The sequence below is a fragment of the Polyodon spathula genome, chromosome 5 (assembly GCF_017654505.1).
Source record: "Polyodon spathula isolate WHYD16114869_AA chromosome 5, ASM1765450v1, whole genome shotgun sequence".
NCBI classification, from domain to species: domain Eukaryota; kingdom Metazoa; phylum Chordata; class Actinopteri; order Acipenseriformes; family Polyodontidae; genus Polyodon; species Polyodon spathula.
In genome coordinates this window covers 10,373,233-10,398,355 of record NC_054538.1, presented here as the reverse complement: position 1 = coordinate 10,398,355, position 25,123 = coordinate 10,373,233, and the positions used below count along the sequence as shown (strand labels likewise).

General features: G+C 37.2%; 1 protein-coding gene across 2 annotated transcripts in view; it reads right to left on the bottom strand.

Moving 5' to 3' along the window:
- The window catches only part of LOC121315528 (visinin-like protein 1), a 39,601-nt gene extending 15,061 nt beyond the window's left edge, over positions 1 to 24,540 (bottom strand). Inside the window, exons 1-3 of one of the 2 annotated variants that reach the window (XM_041249695.1) lie at positions 24,244 to 24,540; positions 17,841 to 17,876; positions 8,934 to 9,100 (exon numbers count right to left, since the gene is read on the bottom strand). In XM_041249695.1, coding sequence (XP_041105629.1) covers positions 8,934 to 9,095 — 162 coding nt within the window. In that variant the 5' untranslated portion in view covers positions 9,096 to 9,100; positions 17,841 to 17,876; positions 24,244 to 24,540. The remainder of the gene's footprint in view (positions 1 to 8,933; positions 9,101 to 17,840; positions 17,877 to 24,243) is intronic. The other variant, XM_041249694.1, reaches the window with a different exon arrangement.
- Positions 24,541 to 25,123: the final 583 nt, after the last annotated feature.

Here is a 25,123-nt window from a genome sequence, read left to right as displayed (position 1 = left end):
CCACAGTGGCCGAGATACCAAAACCCGCACCCCAGCTTGTCCTGACTCCCTGCACATCATCACTCAGGGATGCCTGTACGACACCGCCCAAGGATGGCTTCACGTCATCACTTGGATATGCCTGCTTCACTTCGCCCAAGGATGCCTGCCTCGTGTCGCCCAAGGATGCCTGCCTCGCTTCGCCCAAGGATGCCTGTCTCGCTTCGCCTAAGGATGCCTGTCTCGCTTCGCCTAAGGATGCCTGCCTGGCATCGCCTGGAGTTGCCAACCGCTCCGCATCGCCTGGGGCTGCCTGTTGCTCTGCAACGCCTGGGGCTTCCGGCTCTGCTTCGCCTGGGGTCGCTGGAACTGCTTCGCCAGGGGTCGTCGTCAGCTCTGCTTGGACACAGGGGTCAGTGTGGCCAGAGCCCCATCAGAGGGAGCTACCGACTATAAAGAAGGGGGGAGAGGTCAGGTAATAGTAATATTGGCAGTAATATTGCTGCAGGAGTTCTTGTGGCTGGAATCCCATATGAGGGAGTTGCCTGCTGAGAAGGGGGGAAGGTCAGGAGACCACCTTTCTCAGCAGCCTTTCTGCTGCTGGAATTGCCCCGGCTGAAGAAGTCAGTCTGGGAGCTGTCAGCACGCCTGCTGACAGCCTCACCATTGGTATAATTTCCGCTGCCAGTGGTACAGCGGGAGGAGAGATTCGTCCCACTGTCAGCACTTTATTAATTCATGTACAGTTGTACCGAGACTCCAATTGAATGATTGATTAGCAATTGAGTCTCGGTACAGCTGCATAAAAGCAGCATGTTTTCACTCACTCGGGGTTGTGTGTTCGGTGAGTAGAGAACGGGATTGGAGATGGAGGTAATAATCATAATAATAGTTAAAATATCAGCTCACCGTGTTTGTTTGTGTAGTCCGTTTTGTTTGTCTCTTTATTTTGTCGAAAGTACCATGTCCTGTGTTTTGTCTTTACAACCTTTTATTTTCTGTCTGTTCATTATTAAAAGCTGAACGAAACCAATCGCTCAGCTCCACCCAACTCCACCTCTCTGTTGTTTATTTCCTGGTTCCTGTTTCTGGTCTGACGTCAACCACTACAGCAGTCTTCGTGACACTGCCCTAAAACGCGTTTTTACAGAATGTAGCAACTAGCCCCAGCGGTCATTCTCCATTAAAATGCTATACAGTAAATCAGATATTTGTGCCAGAACATAATGCTTCAAAATACACTCCCTTGAAGCGAAACTGGCTTTCTGCTCCTGTGTGCACTGTTGCCAAGGGCATCGTAATTTAGGGTTTTCCTTGCTTCTTTTTTGGGAAGCTATGTCACCCCAATTCTGTTAGGTAAATTGAAAACTGTTTATTTGACAGAAAAAAAAAATTGAAACAAATTTTGCATCACCTACCATGTTGCTTATCCCAGCTATTGCATTCCCTGAAACCATATGCAGTTTTATACAGGCACTGTGTCTTGACAGATCTGTACACAATCAGCCACATTAAGGACCTGGTTCATGAATATTCCCCAACAAAAATCCATAAGCAATATGACAGACCAAATAACATGGACTAATTATGCCTGTTGTGGCTAGTTGCTATTGCTTCTTTTTAACTGACACTGCATAAAAATGAAAAACATCACTCTATTTTATGAAATCAATAAATAACAGTGGTCTGTCACTTAGAATAAGCAGATGCTACTCTTTTTGCAGTTTTACAAATCATTTGACACTGTTTTGGAGGGGGAAGAAACTCACATTGCTTTACACAGCAAGTACATGACAGAGAAAATGTCAACCAAAGTCCAGTGGAAGCCCTTTTTCATTTATGTTGTATAAAAGGGCTATAGAATTTTTTGAAGTTTTGAAATTGATTAAACTGTGCTCCACTGCAAATCCAATATTCTTTTATTAACTGTGGAGTAGCTAGAGCCACTATGGTAGATTATGTTTGTTTATAATGAATTTATTCATAGTCTATAGACCTAGCAAATGGAAGGAAATCAATTCAGATGGAGAGATGGGTAATAGAGATGCCTCAGGACTTTAGAATAGTTTGTTTGCAAATTGATGCTAAATGTTCCAGTAAGTTTTCCTGGTTATTTTTTTGCAACATGAAACCAAACGTGTTTCAGTGAAAATGAACTGCACCAGGAGAATGAACCTGAAACAGACAGACAGTTAGTACACACTACTAGTGACCAACACAGCTGTCCGAGTGGCCAGTACTTCCGTATTTAATGCTGCAGCTCTGTCCCTAACGCAGTTGTTTTAGCCTACAGTTATAAATTAATAAATTAAACTAAAAGGTTACAGTTTCACTGCTGTCTTTAAGCTTTAAGTGCACATGCTAGTTTATTTCATTTTTTCTTAAATCTGACGCCCCCCCCCCCCCCCCCCCCCCCCCCCCATGGTTATTCTTTTCTTGTGCTCATGCAGCCCAATCCTTTCTCATCAATTCAATACCAAAGCTGCTCTTCAGCCAAGTAAACAGTGTAGTAGTGGGAAGATGTACAAGACGTACATTTTACAACAACAGAGTTACAATAAGTCTGATCTACAGTTATTATATACTGCTTCCACATTGCAAATTAGATTGGTCTGGATAACTTAGAAAAAATAGCTCTGTACATGGCCACTGTGGATACAAAGTACATACACTGTACAATTTATTTCCATTTCAAAATTGTCTGTGCGTACCAGCCACTTCTGGATCGTAACTAGTGACTTAGAAAATGCAAGTTTCTGGTGGAATTAAAAAAATATAATTTTATTCAATGTGTAATTTAGTTACAGTCAAGCTTAATTTGTGTATTTACTGCATTCCTTTTTTATTTAAATACAAGCTTGAAAATGTAGAAATATTTCCTGTAGTAGTGTACTGCAGGTTGCTGTTTTCCATATTTCACCAGCAGAGGTCGCTGTAAATCAAGTCTGGTCTGCAGTAGTGAGCTTCCCTGTGGCATGCCACTGACTTAGCATCTCTAGGGCTACTGATTTTCCATTCTGGTGAACAGCAAATTGCATTTTTCAGAAATGACCAATTCCGTTTTTTCTGTTTTTCCCACCACCTATTAACTTTTAATAATTAAACTTTTAATAATAAAACATGGCACTTGAACATAAATATAATATTGATAGCTAAAATAAGTAAATTAATAAACATTACAACCATTTTCTTACTTTTTTTGTTGTTGTATTAAAGCCAAGATATTCAATCAGGCTCTTGTAGCTGTTACAGTAAGTAAAGCACTTCAGACATGTCATAATGTTTATAAGCATCACTATGTTCATTGCTGACATTATAATAACCAGGAACACTTAATTGTATTACAACAGTTCAGAAAACAATCACGGTTGTGAGAATCATATTTATAGTCTTCCACTGACACTGTAGTTCAGTGTTACATCTTATTGCTGGCACTGCAATAAAAATAAAATATATTTTAACAAGAGGTTTGTCTCCAGACAGAATGTATTTATGAAACAAATTATCTAGTGACTACATCCTTTACACAGTAAAGCCATCAATTTCCTTTAAGGAACATATAGCTAGAAAAATAGGTTTGAGCTTGTTTCTTCATTCTCAGACAACAGACTCACACAGGTTTTTCAGGTTCTCGAATGCAGCATTTTAATAAGCAGGGACTCTACACTTAACAGGTAAAGTGTGCTGCTTCACAAACCAGTGGTACAGCTACAGCAGCGTAGTGCTACTCAGACTGTGACAAAAGAAAAGAAAGTCCACAGCACATTGTTTTGCCCGTGTGCCACAGCTAAGTGCAGCCTCTGGTTTCTTTCTTGGTTCTCTTTAGTCCCACTTCTCTCTGGCTGTTTCTTCTCCAATTCTCTCTCTATTCTTCAGCTCTCTTTCGTCTTACACCACACCGCTGGTCTTAGACGCTGGCTGCTCGGTGATGATTTTCCCATCTCTGATGCCCCTGAACACCTGCTACAATTGAACCTTTGAGTCTGGCTTATCGAACCTTCCTGAACACGGTTACAGCAGATCCAGGGTCGTTACAACATAATTCAATTAAGAAACAGCCATGCTTTAACACTGTTAATTATAGCTTTATTAAATGCAGGCAGAGTGGAAATAAATAAACAAAACACTAATTAAATACCCAATTAGTTTAGCTTACTTACTTCGGGAAAGCCCGCCTTGAGCCCAGTACCTTAGGTCTGCGTTCTTAAGCATAGATAAATGCAGCGCTTTGCCAGTTTGTTGCCGTCTTTTTTGCTTTCTTGTTTTCTATGTGGTTACGACTGGCAATATGATCTTTAACGGTATTGACTCATGATCAATGACAGCAAAACTTGCAGAATAGTGTCTCACCATCCTCATATAAATAATCAGAAAATGTTTGAGCTCTGTCTTTTCCTGAAACATTGATTTTTTTTTGTCTCCTTTGGTGCTGCCACCATCTTGAGTTTCAGCAGAGAAGCAAGAGTGAAGTCACATGATGAATTAACTTAGCTTGGCTGGGTGTAGTGCATTAAAAACAAGACACAGAAAATTTGAGTTGCAAGGAGAAAAAGACAACAATGCAAAATTCCACTCCCAAAATGCCTAATTCCGTTCCCGATGCCTTATTCCACAATTCCTCCCGAAAATCAGTAGTCCTACATCTCAGTGTCCGGATGATCTACCTTGGAACAATTTCCTCAGGACTACAAACTTTTGCTGATCTAGGCAGAATCTTTAACATAACATAAATATATTTAAATACAAATAAATGCACATAACACATATTTAATTCAAGGTTTGGTATGTATCGTGAATTTGTGTAATATATCTCATACATATTGCATATTAAATACATTATAAAGATATCTGGAGCATAATCAAATATTTATGCAAGTATATGGTTTAGATGAGAATATTGCAGTCTTCAACTTTCATCAGAAATGAATGGACCATGTCCTTCCTTCCCTTAAAATGCTGCCCCATGGAACTGCCATCCCATTTATCTGGAATGTTGCAGCTATAGAGAAACGATCCATCCCTCTGGAATGCAGGAGGATCTGTGATCCATTTATAGCACACACCTCCAATACTACAGAGACACTCTGCATCACTGTTTATCATGTTCCATTTATAATGGTTTTCAGAAGGGGACATGACATAAAATTCAATAGGAGGAAATTCCTTTCACACTTTGTTAATGGACAATGGATCATTATGTGCAGAGCTGGACAACACTGTGTGACAATGGGCCAGGGTAGGAGGGTTTTCCTGTGGGCATTGTGAGTTTTCATTACTTTCAATCTTTTTTGTTACTGGTAACTTGTTTTTCTTTCTGCATACCATTGCGGATGTTTTGCCTCAGCATGTAAACTGATGCACTTTGTCTATTATGTTTGGCTGCCTGGTAGAATCTGATTTTCAGGACCCTGTTCTGGTTACCTCTCTTTAATGACCTTGGTATGGTATGCCAGCATGAAACCTTCAAGTGATATTGAATGCTTTACAAAGGGGCTTGCGCGGTTTGAAGCATAATCACAAAGAGGATCAAGGTCTTTCAACCCCCTCAGCCTGAGAGAACTGAAATACCATTCAGGGCGTCACCTAAAAACTGGTTTCTACTGTTTGTTTGTTTTTTAAACTCAGGCTGTACTGTGTTGACTTGAGAAAATGAAACAATACATTCCTAGTGGTCCTCTAGTAAATGTGTCTGACCTCACAAATGTTACAGAAGGGCAGCCTTGGTGAATGTATTTGAAAAGGACAGGCATCTTTGAAAGAGGTTTGTGAGATTTGGCATATTATTATGATTCTGTTCAGGGGAATGTTTATGTAGTAAGCAGCTATTTCATTGTACAGTTTAATTGCAGTAGCTTAGGTCATTCATTAATGACCACAGGTCTAAAGGTTGCCTATAGAAATCATTTTCACTGGCATTTTACATATGTTTACAAATATAAACAGGGCCCCAGTGTTCATTAAATGACTGAAATCATTTTACGATGTATTAGCAAGTAGAGTATGTTAGTGACATACATATGCTGCTAATCATTTTGTAATGTACTAGCATGTGGTGATAAGTATTCCCAATGATAAAACATGGCCGAGGGAGATGATGGGCAACACAGTTCTAGAATATTCACAATAGTAGGTGATGTAGCCAACTACTCGAAGTGTTACAGCATTATCCTTTAAATGTGACATGCATTTGTCTCACAAAGGGCCTTATCCTTGTGAACAAAATGGTCTGTTTCTCAGTTTGGTTCACTAGGGATTAAACTATGTGTAAAAGGGCCCTAAATCCATTGGAATTCACTGCTATATGGTTTGAAAATAAATGGGATGGTCCTATTCTTTCAAAGCCAGTAATTATATTGCAAGTCATGAATATTTATTGACCTTTTTTATGTGCTGGTTTTCAGTGGATGCAAGCATCACAGTTCAGTCTGCAGTGTTAATTTACTCAAATGCTAACAGCAGGAGGGAGCAATTAAACATTAGTAAAAAGCCCTCTAGATTTTTACGTTCATTCAGACAATAACATGTGCCAGGAGGTAAACATGGTGGGTTTTAGGTAAAAACAAATCTCTAGAAATTCAATGATGCTAAACTGCAAACACACTACCAATACTGAAAACTGTTTTCGGCCGAAAGCCTCACATTTGCATCGACTTCCTAATGAATAATCCTTTCTTCTTATTATTCTATACAGATCTATACTAATGCAAAGGTACTTTGAAAGCAAGCTTTTTGTCTGTTGTTAAGGCTCGATATGTTTTCCTTTAAGTGCCACAGATTTTGTCATATTCAGGGACTTCCCCTGCTATTCTAACTCCCAGTCCTATCTATCTGACACAAAGAGAACGTTCTTGTATGACATTCACCTCTCTTGCTCGATGCTAATGTAATCCTTTAACAATTAAACACTTGAATTAAAGTGGGGATTGTGATCCACATTATTCTGAGCACAGTTTGCAGGTCAAAAAGCTTTCCCTTGCATAGTTTGCAGTTCTTCAAACCAAAATCCCAGCTGGAGATTTGGATCTCCACCAGTAGAATTTCAAATCTTGTATAATTTGAAACAATGGTCTCACTGTAAGTAATATGAAGAAAGCAGCTGATGACAGACAATGTTAAATGGCGTGAGGAAATGTTCAAGCAGTGGCAATGCAGCAGATTTAGGCAGATATATTTACTTGACCCTGATAATGAATACTGATTCTATTAACACATTCACTCTCTAAGCCATTTACAGCTTCAAAGCAACACTGTGCTCTACCAAATGTATGTACTGCGCCATGAGTCGCATTAATGAGATGCCAGCCAGTTTTGCTCAAGAGAGATCATTTTAATACAAACATATCTATGCTCAACTGTTGCCTAGGAACACAGCACAGCTCCTTGACCATCCTAGGATTTTAACACAATTCCATTGTAAAAACTAACAATACTACTAAAATCTAACTATACATTAACTTTCTTTATTTCTAAAGTTACAGTATGCCTAAAGCTTTCACCTGCAAATCTGCAATATTCTCAAATTCCATCATTAAGTTAGATCTTTCAAAAAGCAGCAACATTAAAATTAAATTTAGAGACATGTAGCAGATAATGAACTCTACACTACAAATGTATATATCAAATTTGAATTTGCCTCTCAATGTCAAATCCAATTTAGTCTACCCCATTAAAGAGGAGACAGTTCAGTCTGCGATCTCTTTTCACGTTTTGACTTGTGAATAAGCTGATGTAATGGAATGCACTTTTGCTTTTACGTTGAAGGCTTGGTGCTTTATTAATACAAAACATATTGCACAAGAACAATCCACAGAGAAAAGCATTGAGCAGCATTCACACTGTTCAAAGACAGGGATCTGTTTAGACTGCTGTGACTACAGGGATATCAGCTATTATCAGAAACAAAAAACTAAATGAAAGCACTAGTACAAAAAATACAAGTATTTACAAAGATGTGGAGTTCCAAAAGACACAGCGTTGTACGTCCCCACATGTTATACAACAGTTAAAATACCCTACCTGCAATTTTTCTTCTCATTGTTAACATCCTGACAACTTTGTATAAGGTTATAACTTATATATCTTCCTCTAACACACTGGTGCATTTGCTGCCAAAACTTCATAGTGAGATTTCATTATCTCTGGTACTGTGTTCAAAAACTGACCACAAGTTAAATTATATTTTTAAACATCGATAAAATCAGCTCAAAGTAGCTCAATCCGACACTGCTCCATTGACTGCCAACAGAAAATCTTCTCCCGAGCTATATATCCCACAACCCTTAGCGAACAGCATGATGGAGGACCCCATAGAGAATCAGTGGATATAAGGTGTATCGATATAAACCAGCTTACATGTGGACAGGTATATCACAACACTAACGGTCTGGTGCTGGTGTTGAAAAGTGAGGTACCACAGAAAGTAGTATTGTGTCGGAATATTCTAGTCATTGTTTTAGAAAGACCTGTTTAATTCTATTTTTTTTATCCTGAACACTTCCCCCTGATCTCTTTTCAATGTTTAACTGACATGGAATTGCTTCAAGGTACCTCAGTCTGTGTTTGCACTGCCACACTCTCAGTCACCCCTGTCTCCTCAAGCAGGTTCATACAGATCTTGAGGTCAAATATCTTGAACGCCTAACCCTTCACTATCACACACAGAACAACTACCTTGTTGTGGAAGCAATTACTCTTCATTATCACAATAAGCAGAGGGAGTGGGGTGAGGTAAGTTAAAAACCAATACTCATCCTTTTAATGAGGCCTTTCATTTTAATTACACCAGAGAGCAGCTATCATGGGGATAGTTTGGGCAAGGTGCTAATTCAATATATTGGTACATTGGTTTTGAATCAGACCGGTTTACAAGTGAAGTAATGTTGGTGGTCTCAACCTTGCCCCAGAGTGTACTGTACAGCTTTGGTGTAAAAAAGATGCCTAAACCCCAATCATACCTTTACATACAGCTGCTGAAACTCATCCAGGTTGAGTCTGCCGGTGGGACAGTCTTTTAGAAATCCCTTGTACCACTGTTTCAGTTCATGTTCATTAAACTCTGTGCTCTTCACCAGATCCTCCATGACTTCAGGGGCCAGTTTGCTGTTCTGTTTCCCCATTGTTTCTGCAGGAAAGATCACAATGTCATGTATTTAATTACCTGTAGCTGCATGTGTAAATTTCGCTAAATGTCATCAAATGTACACAAAATGTCAATGATAAAAACTCTATGCACAAAAATATAGTTATCTTATAAAGAACTGCTGGAACATGGTCATTTTACTTAAAAAAAAAAAAAAAAAAATCATTGCCCGATAAAAATAGATATTTATAGTAATTCCAATCTTCAAGTGAAACATACTGTAGAGAATTAAGTATTATTCTCATTTTACATGCATTAGAAAATTCCAGAGTTATAACCTGTTACTGATGTTATTCAGTACCAGACACTATGTAATAGACCTATGTATTGGGTCCCTGTATTAATACTGCTTGTATATTAGCAGAACGGTACTGTGTGTGAACATCATACTGCATTACCAGATTAGCACTACTAAAATACTAAAATGCATGAATGCAGTTTTTTTTTTTTTTGTACCAGACATATGTGACATTTACGTTGAAATAAATAAACATGTGCTACCATTCATTAATCCCTTTGAGAATACCAAAGAAAATAGATTCAGATGTTATTACTGTATGAATAATGCTGTACATGAATAACTATAATAAAGAGTTTAGTTGTGAGAATAGATTTTCTTAATACAACCGAATGCTTGCAGGCTGTGATATCAGCTGTACGTTTTACATAACAAAATGTAAGTTTGACAGAGAAAAGAGATATTTTTCACCATACATATTGAAGGGGGGGGATAAACAATTTCTTGAGCCTTTATTTTCTACTACACCTATTGTGGCAGTCAGATATTCCTGAAGTACAGGATGATTGTATTATAAAGCTGCTTGAATGAGTTGAAAGGTATAAATATTTTTCTCACATTTGAACGTTTCCATGACTTTGATTTTAACCCTGGATTAGAAAGCACGATTTCCACAACCAGATTTAATTCTGTTTGATCCCCTCTGATCACACCCTGCACTTTTAGTGCTGCACGCCTAAACCTGGATATATTTCTTTATTATTATTATGATTTTGCTAAAAGCTGACACTAGAATAGAGCTATCGCATCACAAGTTGCAGCACATTAGTGGATTATCTAACAGACTTCACAGAGAACCAGCTCAAACCGGTTTGTTCTTGCTTTGCCCCCTATAGAACCTACCAGGGACTTATATTTTCTTAAGTGCAGACCACGGCAAGGATGGATGGGGGTTTCCACACCACAATAAAGGCTTGAAATTTGGCATGGCTGACCTTTTGAAGTCCAGCTGGATTTGACCACTGTGACTTGCATATGTAAATAAATATTCATGTATTTATTTATTTTTATTTGAATATTTACTTTAAAGGAAGAAGAAAAACCGATACAGTAGGTTCCAAGGATTTTTATAGTTAGTGAATCAATATAATGTAATGTGCAACAATAACACTGATGTATATCATAAAGGGTGCATCACAGTCAAGGTCTTATTCTACTTTATTTCACACAACATGCAAACAACTCTTTTGATGAAGAAATATTGACCATTAGAGCCTCTACTAGATACATGTAAAAGAAGAGCACATGAAGTTTAAATCTCCAGCTAGCTACCCCAGGCAAGCAATTCAATTACACCAGTGAGGGCAAGAATAAATCACCAAATACAGTGTTCACCTCTGACCTCTCATCTCCCCCTTGTCAACTTGCATACAATATAGACCATTTCCATTAAGAGTGCTTCATATTTTTTCCAATCAGATTAACAACATAAAAAACCAAGTCAGCTGTCATTCTGTGAGATCAGAGGTTACAACACACCATATGCTTTCTTTAACAAAGGCTCTCAAAAAAAAAAATGAATTGTAGGTTTTCCTGATATTATCCCAGCACATGCAGAACATCACGCCTGGAAATGGCAGAACCAAATTATTAATTAGTATGCAGTACAGAACACACAAAAAGAAACTGTTTGAGTAACAACAAATAATGAAGAAGCACAGGGACAGGCCTCAAGTTTAAAGATTTCAAAATGACTAAACGATATCTGAGCTGAGATGGGTACACTTTTTCTCTAACACACATGATGGGGTATTTGTATTGTTGTAAACACATTTCTGTTTAGGCTTTTTCTTTACACATTCAAATATATGTGTTAATGTATAGCAATCACAGTGGATTTATAATTAAACGTTAAAGAATATTGTAGCCAGATTACTGTACAGAAATACACTGCCTGAGTACTGAATTAAGGACACCACACAGCTTTAGCTGGCACCATGCAGTTTTATGGAAATCATATGATGTGTTCAGGTGACCTGAGGCTGGCAGATGCATCAATAACGGAAACTGACAAACTATGAGGCAAAGCCTGGAGTGAGTATGTGTGTACGTTTAGGGCATTTCATGAGTGGAAAAACACCATGAAAGAACACCTCTGGCATGAAGCCTAACAGTGCCCAGATAAAACAGTGAAACCCTAACAGAAGACACCTTGCATTGTTTATGCCTAAGAACAGGCAGGCAGGCATCAGCAGAACTAGCATGCAGGCAGTATGTAAATAACAAGAAATAAACAAGTATGGTAACAGCACCCTGCAATGGCTATGAATACAATAACTAGATACAAATTATTCCATAGTGACAGTCTGCACTAAGCCTAACAAACATACCACTCAGCACTTTCTGTAACAGTGTTGAGTAAATATTGCATTCTTAAATCTCATATTCAGTTATTATCCCAGTAACCAGCTCACTTATTGCTTTGCCATGCTTCATGTTCTACTATGCCAGGTAACAATATTTAATACATGTGTTTTACACTTCAATATGTCACTTCAACAAACAAAAATTCAAAGAAAATATTTAGTTCCTTGTGATGTATCAATAGGTCATATTCCCTTCATCCCATCATTATTTATTAACAGTAACATGGTCTAAACCCCAAGAAATGTCATCATGAACTGCCTTGGAGAGTAGATAAATATATTTTTATACATTTGCCAATGAACCCTCAAGATGACACGGTCGTTCTGAAAAGAAAAATTGTATAACGTTTTTTTTTCATCTGAAAAAGTAGGGATACCTGCAGTGTACCACAGTACATACAAGACAGTACATGTTCAAACAAAGAAAACACTTCAGAGAACCTGTTAAATATGTAACAGGATCCTTACCAACTATAAATGATTGCTGCCATTTGTGGCATTATTTGTCGACTGATAGTAATACAGAATCATACAGGTACTGCACCAGTAAATTAAGTTATTTATATTACAACGACTTAAGTTGTCAGCGGGTTTTTTTATACACAAAACAGTAAACTTGTACTGTGTATAGTAACAGCATACAGTCATTGGTGTATTGGTGTCTTCAAGTAATTGTAGTTAACAAAATAATTCCATAAATCTTAGTCCTTTTGAACTTCCATTAGCTGCATACATCTCAATTGTGTAGTCTGAGAAGAAAAACATGTTACAGCACACACATATTTAGTTTGAAAATGATATCTGGTACTCGTTCAGGTTAAAGGAAACTCAGTTTCTATGACTTATTCTTGGGTTATCTGTTTGCACTAGTAGTTCCTGGGTCATTTTACCTGAGCAGTGTCTTCTGGGTAATAGCATGAATCAATAGGGGAAGCAGCTGGTTGGTTATTGACAAGAAAATGCACATTTGAGACCTATATAATAAATGGATGTGCAAGGCGGAAACATTAAAGATTATACTACCGTGAAGAAATCATGTGACTACTAAATAAAATAGCAGTTACAGACACCGTACTGTCGTGGTGATCCTATTCTGCAACAATGAGGAATGCTTATTTCTTTGCTGCACAGAGATGTTTGTAAACAGCAGTGATCTATGAGTGACCTTGTAGCTGACACATTAGAAAACATTTACTAAATCACAGGATTCCTCCTGAAAAGAAGACCAGACTGGGGTTGTACATCAGTCTCCTCTAAGACTTGCATTATGCATTCTCTGGAACCCGTATGAGTTCTTGAGCCAGCATGATGTTGGTTGTAAATCAGCAAGAACAGCTCTGAACAGCTTTTAACCAATACTGTTAGTTTTAATTAACATGACAGTAAAGCTTTCAATTCTAAAAATAAGTCATTCTAAAAATAAGATTGTTCCTTATTGTTCACTCATACTGCAAGCATTAAGTGTTAGATTTTATAATCACCTATTCTACATCATATACAAAATAGTATGTGCAGAAAAATTAATTAAGGGGTGGGGGGGTGACGACTATGTGTTCTGCCCATCCACTTTTCTTTGCTCTGTGTATATGCAATATGCACTATCATTCTAGGTTTTGTTTTTTTGGAATAGGGATAACCAAGTAATATAAGAATCTGCTTGTATTGTTGTAGACGTTTTTAAAATCAAGTAAGCTTATTTGTGTATAAAAAATGACAATAGAGTCGCAGTCCTTCTTTCGCTGTCAGTGTCATCTTTATGGCACGTAGTTTAAATAGCAGAGCAATTAAATGTCCCTGGCAGTGCTGTCTCTGTTTAGAGCACGCAGGAATTTTCAGAATGGATAAAATTGTGTTGATAATTTTAAGAAATCACATTTGAGAGCAAAACATTTTATGACATTTTTAACTTTCACAGCTGAAGAGGTGCCGGGGTTATGCCTCGTCAAGCCCAGAGGTGCCAGGGCTGAGCTCCTGCAGTCCCGGCACAAATTAACCACTGCTGCCAGGTCACATTAGATAAGAATCTCTGAAATATCTACATCAGGTTAAAATAAAACAACCAATATTTCAGGGTAAAATATTTTAAACAAAAAAAAGAGTAAAACAATCATAATTTATAGATTTGACAGAAGTCTAATTTTCAGTAGAAATGTTTTATCATTTTATAGTGGGCTACTGGCTGTTCTATTCAAAAACAATTCTGTGATGTGTGTTATTTTTGATTATTAGACAATGAAAAAGACACATGCATGACATTATACGTAGATATGAACAGCGGTATCCACAATCAGATTCTGGATGCTAAAAAGGCAGCAAGCAAATGCATGTCTGTTCCCAGCAGAAATGTCCACGTTGGCCCGGTAATGGCCAAACACGGGCTGAAATATTGGCCCATAACTGGCAGCTGGTGTGGGACCCACGTGGATTTGCACATCGGGGCCATTGAGGGCCCAAGTCATTGGCCCAGTGCAGGCTGGAAACATTGGCACAGTGCTAGTTGCACACATTGGGCTCTGTGTGGATTTATGTGGGAAGCCAACACCGGGCCAATATGGGCAGCCAGCACTGGGCCAATGTGGGCAGCCAGCACTGGGCCAATGTGGGCAGCCAGCACTGAGCCAATGATTTGGGGCCTCAATGGCCCCAATAAGCAAATCCACATGCAAATGTGCAAATCCATACCCCAATGTATAGAAATAATGTATAGAACATTCCATACATTGTAAAATTTTGATGACAAAAAACTAATTTATAAAATAAATACATACATACACAAGCAAATAAGTGAATCACAGGACTTTTATTAACTTCTTTTTTATAGCAGCTTTGACCTGGGGACCAGTCGAAACAGCAGTACGCTCATTCAATCTTTGATGAACTACAGCCCTAAACAAGCAAAAAATAAATACATTTAAAAAAAGAAAATTAATTATGAATTTCCAAGACTCAGAGAAAATAAAGTATATAAAAAAAAAATAATTAAGAATATAACTGAAATAATTAGTTACCTCTGAATTTCGCAGCTCTCACTTCTACAACTGTAACAAACTCTCCCAGTCAAATCACTATACTAAGATGTCAATCATGATGGTTGTCCATTATGATTGGTGGAGTGGCTATGAAAAGGCGGGTACAGAAAATCTGCGAATCAGTGCTCGTTTTTTTCCCTTCAGCAACTAACAAAAGTATTTTTTTTTTGCTCAGCCCAACACTGATTTCAGGGTCAAAACAGCTGGCAAACATGGCACACATGCTAATGTATGTATTATAGTTGAATAAGTAACAGTGTACTTAAGGGGTTAAATCACGTTGGGCTGCTAATTTCTCTGTGGAAATTTATAGAGGGGCAGACCTAAACAATATTCATTTCTTTTTTTAAATCAGTGCTGGGCTGAACAAAAAATAAATGAATATTGTTTAGGACCTGCCCCTCTATAAATTTCCACAGAGAAATTAGCAGCCCAACGTTATTTAACCCCTTAAAGCCAGTCATTCAGTTTGGAGCAGATCAAAGTCTGAACAAGAAACGGCGAATAAGAAACACATGAATAAGACACAGGCGATTAAGAAGCCAGCTTCAGCCTCAATTGTTTGTCTTCATGTTTGTCATGATATATATATATATATATATATATATATATATATATATATATATATATATATATATATATATATATATATATATTTTTTTTTTTCGAATCAAATTTTATTACAGAGTGGGGCCCTCCCTGGCCCATGCATCAGCCCAGCTATGGTGATTGTAAGCTTGTACACACATTTATGCTGGGTTCAGTGATATTTTTGACGAGAGCCCAACAAAACCATTTTATTGAATTCACCCTGAGATATGAAAGCCTTAAAGAAAATTGATTAAGAAAAGCAGCTGCCAGATCAAATTGATTTTACTATGCATACCATATTCAACAATAAAAAAACTCACCTCATTGCAAGCTGATCAACAATTATCACCCCAAATTATATCATCCGTTTTCTTTCTCTTGGTCTAGTGTTATTTACAGTACTTGAAAAGATTCAGGGTAATACTTTTTTCCAAACCTTGATCGACTTCTGGAATGACTTCCCTGTATATATTCCCTTCAACAACAACTCCCACACAGACCCCGATCATATTCTTTGACTAATGTTACATGAGGAATGTAAGACTTTCCCTGCAAAAACAACACTGAACAGTAAATTATCTAACTAACAATAATGACATAAGATTAAACACTTAAAAACAAAAAGATAGTAAAAAGAAGACACAAATGGACAACCCAATGGCTTTCAAAAATCAAATATACAGTACTTCCTGTTTTACATGACAACATAAGCATAATATTGTTCTACACTGACATTTAGGTATACTTACAGGGTATATTTTACTGATTGAATTACCTGACAGTCTTGATATGCAGTACTGCAGGATTCAGTGCAGTATGACACACTGTTGCAGTGCCTGCGTGAAACCACTATGTGGTATCAAACCCTATCAAATCTTATGCATATCCTAACTTCAATCTTAGGGCTTCACATATATTCATACGCTCGTGAATATTACAGTCACAGGTTGAAGAGTACTGTACATGCTCCTCAACATTCAGTATTGCAGAAATCATCTTTCCAATTAACACAAAATGTGTTGGACTGACAACACTGGCATTTACGACCATAAATATAGCATCCCCTTTTCCATGTATTTTTAAATAAAGAATACAAAATTACATTTTGTTACCTAAATATTATTACGGAAATAGCATGTACTAAGATAAAGCTCCACAATATTTATGGATGGTGCTTGACATGAAGAAATGTGCTACATCCATACCAAGACACACAACGACCAATTTGAAATGAACGTCATTAATCAATTAATTTTTGTGAGTATCAAACATCTGTTGAGAATCAAGCTAAAACAGATCGATACTTAAATTCTGACACTGTTTTAAAAGTCTCACCACTGAGATTGACAACAATGTCATTGTTTTTTATTTTATTTCTGTGGAGCAAGCTGTAGGTTAGACACATCTTACTACAGGCTGAAGGATCAACAATCCATACAGTTTCACCAAATGATGGTGTCTTCAGCATCCACATTGCACTGTATGCACATGGGACAGCCAAGCAGGAGGTTGGAAGGGCATTACTAAAACTAAGACAAGCTGAAATAGAATCTTGCTGGACACAACACATTAGTGTGCAGTTCAAAGGAAGCAACCTATTAATAGAAACAAACTGCGTTTAGCTCTCTAGGTATAATCTAACCAATGTACTGTTGAGACTGAGAACAGATGAAGTCAAATGTTATGATCTAGAGCACCAAAAGCAACAAGGGGAATGCAATAGTATGAGAACAAATAAAACAGGAGTACACATGATTGTTATTGGTAATGATTGCTGCTGTAAAAATGGGTGTATTAAGTGAATTGCCTCAGATTAAGTGAGAGATTTCCAATTTTGAAGGACTGCATTGCTCTCCAAAAAGGTTAAGGTTATTGGGGAAAGTTACATTGATCAAGACAAAGCATGGCATATTAGGGTAACCTTTTCAGGACTTCAGCATTGAGCTCTTATTATTTTGTTTTTAAAGTAATATTTCGTTGTTAATAATTTCAGGTTTCATTGTATTTAAAATCTTTCTCTAAAAATGTGTTAATTTACTATGCAATGTATTTAACAGAATGAACAGGCTGTATGTTTATTCCACGTAAATTGACAAGCAATTACATTTGTGTTGGGATTCATGTGAGGATTGTGAGTACTCCACAATAAACAGTTGTTCTAGTGTCAGTGTTCCAATGGTAGTGAAGGCAACCTATGTCCTAAGATTCTACACCATAAATGGTTTTCATTGAAAGTAGTTGCAGAGTAACTAGGAGTTTGTCATGTGTCTTACTTGGTGTATAACAAACTTGGGTATGCATTGTAAATCCTAGTTACATACGGTATGAGAAAACATTGTGTAAGCAATTGTTAATAATGTAAAGCATAGCAAATGCATACAGTAAGGGGAAAGTGGTATACATTTACTGAGGTATTATTTTTATCAAAAAAAACTTACCAATAAAAGCTTGACTTGTAGCCCTTAAGCAATCCTCTGTAAATTAAGAAGGTGCCATCAGAAATGCAATCAGCTTGTATATTGTTTTTTGTTTCTCATTGTAACATTATTACATTTTTTATATATTTTATGATCTGGAATAGTGGTGGAACCAAATTACACCACACTTTAACTCCAGCATCACAGAATTTAACAAAGATATAGCAGGAACAGGCCGCTGTAGGGCAGGTTCCTGAGTTTTGGGCCACTAATATAGCTCATTAAAATACAGTGGTTTGCGAAATTATTGACCCCCCTTGGCATTTGTCCTATTTTGTTGCCTTACAACCTGGAATTAAAATGGATTTTTTGAGGTTTGTATCATTTGATTTACAGAACATGCCTGCCACTTTGAAGATGCAAAATATTTTTTATTGTGAAACAAACAAGAAATAAGACAAAAAAACAGAAAACTTGAGCGTGCATAAGTATTCACCCCCCCCCCCCCCCCCCCCCCCCCAAAGTCAATACTTTCTAATGCCACCTTTTGCAGCAATTACAGCTGCAAGTCTCTTGGGGTATGTATCTATAAGCTTGGCACATCTAGCCACTGGGATTTTTGTCCATTCTTCAAGGCAAAACTGCTCCAGCTCCTTCAAGTTGGATGGGTTCCGCTGGTGTACAGCAATCTTTAAGTCATACCACAGATTCTCAATTGGATTGAGGTCTGGGCTTTGACTAGGCCATTCCAAGACATTTAAATGTTTCCCTTAAACCACTCGAGTGTTGCTTTAGCAGCATGCTTAGGGTCATTGTCCTGCTGGAAGGTGAACCTCCGTCCCAGTCTCAAATCTCTGGAAGACTGAAACAGGTTTCCCTCAAGAATTTCCCTGTATTTAGCGCCATCCATCATTCCTTCAATTCTGACCAGTTTCCCAGTCCCTGCCGATGAAAAACATCCCCACAGCATGATGCTGCCACCACCATGCTTCACTGTGGGGATGGTGTTCTCGAGGTGATGAGAGGTGTTGGGTTTGCGCCAGACATAGCGTTTTCCTTGAAGGCCAAAAAGCTAAATTTTAGTCTCACCTGACCAGAGCACCTTCTTCCATATGTTTGGGGAGTCTCCCACATGCCTTTTGGCAAACACCAAACGTGTTTGCTTATTTTTTTCTGGCCACTCTTCCACTTTAAGCCTTATACTCCCAGCTCTGTGGAGTGTAAGGCTTAAAGTGGTCCTATGGACAGATACTCCAATCTCCGCTGTGGAGCTTTGCAGCTCCTTCAGGGTTATCTTTGGTCTCTTTGTTGCCTCTCTGATTAATGCCCTCCTTGCCTGGTCCGTGAGTTTTGGTGGGCGGCCCTCTCTTGCCAGGTTTGTTGTGGTGCCATATTCTTTCCATTTTTTAATAATGGCTTTAATGGTGCTCCGTGGGATGTTCAAAGTTTCGGATATTTTTTTATAACCCAACCCTGATCTGTACTTCTCCACAACTTTGTCCCTGACCTGTTTGGTCTTCATGGTGCCGCTTGCTTGGTGGTGCCCCTTGCTTAGTGGTGTTGCAGACTCTGGGGCCTTTCAGAACAGGTGTATATATACTGAGATCATGTGACAGATCATGTGACACTTAGATTCCACACAGGTGGACTTTATTTAACTAATTATGTGACTTCTGAAGGTAATTGGTTGCACCAGATCTTATTTAGAGGCTTAGTAGCAAAGGGGGTGAATACATATGCACACACCACTTTTCCGTTATTTATTTTTTAGAATTTTTTTAAACAAGTTATTTTTTTCATTTCACTCCACCAATTTGGACTATTAAAAAATACCACAACATTTTTAAAAATAAGAAAAATGCCAAGGGGGGGGTCAATCCTTTCGCAAATTTAGGTGCTGTACTCTTTGAACGAAACTTGGGAAATACCCTGAAGGCCCATCTACCGTATAAAAGTTAATATGCCTCCTGTATAAGATACCGCGTTTGTTGTGTAAAACACATTTGTAAAATCTTAAGAATTTTCCCTTACAAAAAGGGAAAAGTGATCACTGTTCCCTAGTAAGATATTTCTAACTTTGAAATATTAAAACAAACTAGATATCTGAAAATAATTTATATATATATTATATTCGGTTATAATATATATTATATATATTATATATATATATATATAGTATATATATTAAAAGAATCAATCCACACCCAACCAGAAAACATTTACAAATCCCTGGTCAATATAGTGTATAGTATATTGAATTATAACAACTATAACTCTTAAAGGCCACTGGCTAATAATACACCCGGTTGACCAGACTATGAAACACCACAGTTCTGTGGTACGTTCAAAATACTATAAAGATAAACTGTATCCTGGGACTCATTATATAAAGCTTTTGCCATTAGTCTCAGGAAACAGCCATCAGTAACACATTATTGACTGGTTACATTGATATAAAAGGAACATCAGGGATGAATAAAATGAGCAAAGCTGCTTTTAAATTCCACTGTCCTAATGAATTCCTCTCAGTCAAAAAGTCTATTTGTTTTCTGTGTTTACTTCTAATTTACGGTGTTAGCTATATTGCTATTTGCTGGGTCGTGAACTAAGATGAACAAAATACGCTGTGTATGATACAATTCTGTATTTCATGTCTACTCAGAGCATGTCACTACCATGTATATAGAGCAGCACAACCACTGTATTAAAAAACAATCATACATAGAAATACTCAGCTAGCAAAATTCATTTCCAAACATTTTGAATTTTTACAATGCATTCTTAGTATTTCTTATTATCTGGTTATCCATTATGTTTTGTTTTTATTTTAACACTAAACTTAAGTTATCCGTGTTGTAGTCACAATGTAATACCCATCAACACACCTCCATCACAGCATAAAATTTCCCCTTATGAATCTACAGTAGTCATTAGATGTATAGCACTCTTTTTCAACAGCCTGGCTCCTTTCCTTGGATCCAGCTGTAACAGACTGTTTTACATTCTTTCTCTGAATCTTCACTGAACTGCAGCTTTCAAAGACTCTACAGACTACTCTAAGAACTTACTTTCAATACACTCAATTTAATTGAACAATACTGGCTGTGCAACCTATACCCCCTCAGTGTGGAAATCCACAGCTAATCATGATCTACAGGGTTCTAGGGTTCTTATAGGATACACCATCCAAACATTATATAGAACTTTCGAAAACCAATTTGAAAATGATTCGGTACCATCAGGCAATCAACTTTCAGCCCTCCGTGACATTAGCTCATCAGCTGTGATTCAAATCAAGTTCTTTTCATTTTCACCTTCCAGCTTCTTAAATTTGTCTGTGTCATATTGACGTAAATGTTTTGCTGCTGCTTGTCTGAAAGCAACACTACTACTCCCTTTATGATTGAGAAGTTGAATTTAATTTATAGACAATAAATGGCAATATATTGTTTTGCTTGCTGATGTCCTAGGTAGAGAGACAAATGTGGGTACTGGCACAGAACAAGCCAAGGAGAACACAATAATGTAATGAAAAAATTGCCTACATGATGTGAGGTTGAAGCCCACAGAATATCACATGGTTAATTAACTATGAATGTACTGCTGCTCATAGTAGTTAATGAATCATGTGATATGCAATGGGCTTCAATTGCCAGCCCTTTGGCCAATTTTTCATTGCATCCTTGTGCACCTATTCAGCACTCTGGATACACCGCAACTGAGGTAACTTTATGCAAACCCTGTATATAAAATACAAGTTTAACTTCACAATGATAAAGGGACCAGTGAAACCAGTAGTACTAAAGCTAATAAAAGGTTTATTTCAAAACAAAACAGTACAACATATACATAGACCCATATTCATTGTCAAAAGGTATCATTTCTACAAGTGACACTAGTTTTCTAACATGAAAGTTTAATATTCCATAAAATGAGAGCTTTTCTAAAGCAGTGTAAGTAACTAAAGCAGTGTACCCTTAGTCATAATATATTTAACCTCTACTGATACTCTCCGATGACAGTTAAAACAGAAGCTCATTTTAGAGACAGTGTTTACATGGAGTGTCTTTATCGTGATGTGTTATAAATGTACCACTAGAAGGATGACCCAGATGTACTAGCTGTTACTGGCACATGTCCCACAGGCCAAGAATTGTAAGAATTTCCTCCATCTTTTATTATCTATTCCCTGGAGGCTGAGGGAGAAAAACGGGTCACAACTATCTCGTACAGGCACGGAAAAGTAATATTCAGTCCATTGATAAGATCATGTACAAAGTTTTGTTTTTCCATCTCTGTTACAAACAGTGCATTAAATAACTCAAATATGCTATTTTCTGAAAAGGTCATTATAATGGAACACCATCCACAATGGTGTGTACATGTGCATCAAATAATTAATATAGAGCACCACAGATTCCATAGATTAAAGCAAATATTCTTATTTTTTCTCTGTTTACTTCACAGACTCAAGCAACATATTTGCAATAATGGAGAGATGTAATCATTGGTCATGATACTACCAATCAAAATCTGCTTACCCTGTGAGCACAGCCAACGCTGCTAATTAGTATTACACTATTAGTAGTAATAGCAGTATATGCCATAGTCGTAATTTTTTAAGTAGCACTTTATAACATTAAGGAATACAATATCTCTCAATAGCCTTCTTCAGATTGATGTATCAATACATAACGTATGAAATTAATTACTTTGCAGCAATGCAGATTTATGTGCGAAATTAATCTAACGAAGCATAACAAAGGGTGCACATGACAAAATCTTTTCCCCTACATTTTCAACTACTGCTTGATATGACACAAAAAGCAAAGGTGTTAATGAATATGCTACAAAGCACGACCAGGACCGTGTTGGTGCATTCTGTACCGACAGCGACATGTCCTTGCTGTTTTCAACCAGGAATGACCTTGAGAGTAAACACTGCAAAAAGCGTACGTCTGGGAATTGACAACGGCGATTAGAAGCTGCTAAAAAAAAAAAAAAAAAAAAAAAAAAAACAGTTTTGAGAAGTCTAAAAACGTTACGGACTGTCTCGACAAATACGCTGCTTGATTGTGTAAACTGCTAACCTGAAAGACAGCCCTTGTTTTTGAATAGCACTATGATGTATACTATACCTAATTAAAATCCACGTGTTTTTTTTTTTTAAATCAAGGAATCTGTTTTACAAGAAGTAACGATACAACTGAATTTCCAGAATTTCGAGCAATCTCGTCACCCTACACATTTTGTATTACATGATGTTAAATAAAAGTTCAAAAATATTATTATTATTATTATTATTAATAATAATAATAATAATAATAATAATAATAATAATAATAATAATAATAATAATGTCTCAATTATAAAATTGTAGGTGATGCTAAACTTTTGTCCATCGCTGTAGGTATCACTTTGTGGGCACAATGTGTGCATGTTTACTGGTGTGTAAACCAGTGCGCTTTTGTGGGAAGGGGAGGGTCTAAAAGAATGTAGAAGCAAAATGACAGGAATGCATTGACATTATGAATGTTTGTTTGTTTTTGCAGTGTAGGAAGGGAAACTATCCAATAAAAGAAGTGAAGGGACACTATAGTATGTTTATTAAAGGGTTTTCAACTTTATGTAATTACTGTATATAGTATTCTGCTGCATAGGCTTTATACAGATAATGTTACAAAGCACCAACACGCACTGTCAGCAGTCACTTTTTCTTGGGTAAACGATGTGCACCCATGAATGCAATTAAGCAAGCCCCTTTAGAATACACTCCCCTACAGCTGTAATTACACGAGCCTTTGGCTACCAGTAATTCAATGAGATATGTATAAAAGCTCCTGGCAGTAAATGTAGGTGTTCAGAAATTTAAATGGAAAAGAAAAAAAAAAAAAAAAAAAAACGTAACGGTCACTGCTAAATCCATACAATTTAAACCGTGTTTGCAATATTGAAATTGTTTTGGACTACATGACATTTTCTATTAATAAAAAAAAAAAAAAAATGTTACATACAGATGTCATCACACACGGATTCTGATCTCCCTCCCTTTCCTCTATGGCATGTACTGCGGTAAACATTTACATGCACTCTGTACCAATATTGCTAAACGTTATTCATTTTCCTTCTCTGGTTGATAAAATAAATTTTACAGTAAGGCATTTTGTAGTGCTGCTGTTCAACCGCTTTTGACACAGCTCCAGTAAAACTAAGCCTTCAACAAAAAAAGCTATACATTCTAATGTTTATACACATACAATTAAGAAGAAAAAAAAAACACTGCCTTTACATAGCCTCACAATAATCACAAAAAAGTGAGCAAAGAACGAAAATAACGAAAAGAAAACCCCATGCTACAGTACAAAAGGGTACCGTTATGTTATTTTACAACAGCACAGAAAAATAAAATAAAATAAAATCTTACCTCTGCCGCACGTATGGAGGTCTGACCTGTAAATGTTTTTATGTGAACACAACTAATATAATTCAAGTATACCCAAAACTGATGATCCCTAACGTTTGGTCTCTAAAGGTACAAGCAAAAAATAGGTAATGTTTGCAGATGCAGTTCCAACAGAGATGCAGCAGGGACAGATCCGACTCAGGTCTTAGAGTTGAGTGACGATCGAGGTTTGGCAGGAGCTCGGCGTCAGACCATGTGCATCACGCATTTATTTCATCTACTTGCTTGTCTTTTTGCAGAGAAACGTGGTTATTCAATGTCTTGTGTTTTGAGTTTGCGCAACCAGAAGCAATACGCCTCTTTCACTGCACCTAGATTTAAACCATCGAACATCTTACATCATACATACAGAGGGATAACTCCGGGTTGAAATGTATAGGGGGCTGGTGTAGACCTTGGTACTGAGGAATCCCCCAGCTGAATATTATTTTACCTGTCTTTTTTTTTCCAGTCTATCCAATTATACTATACAGTACATGCTATGCCATGGGACCTATAAACTGTGATAAACTGAAAGAAGGTCATACAGTTTTATTTAATCAGGATACACTGAATGGGTGTTAGTACAAGATTTCCATAACTGCACAATTGTTAATTCAAGTAAGTGAATATATCTGCTGTGTATAGAAGTAACTGTATAAGTATCTGAGGTAGCACATACAAATGGGCTGTCCCTCACCTGATTGATTGTTTATGAACATTGTATCCCTGACACCTATTCTGTGGTATATAAAAGCTGCATCTTCCTTTGTCAGTGGTAAATAACAAAGAATTATGGTAAAGCAAAGTTAAACATGGAAAAAAAACAGCTGTAAATCCATACTTAAGTGGTAGCACAGTT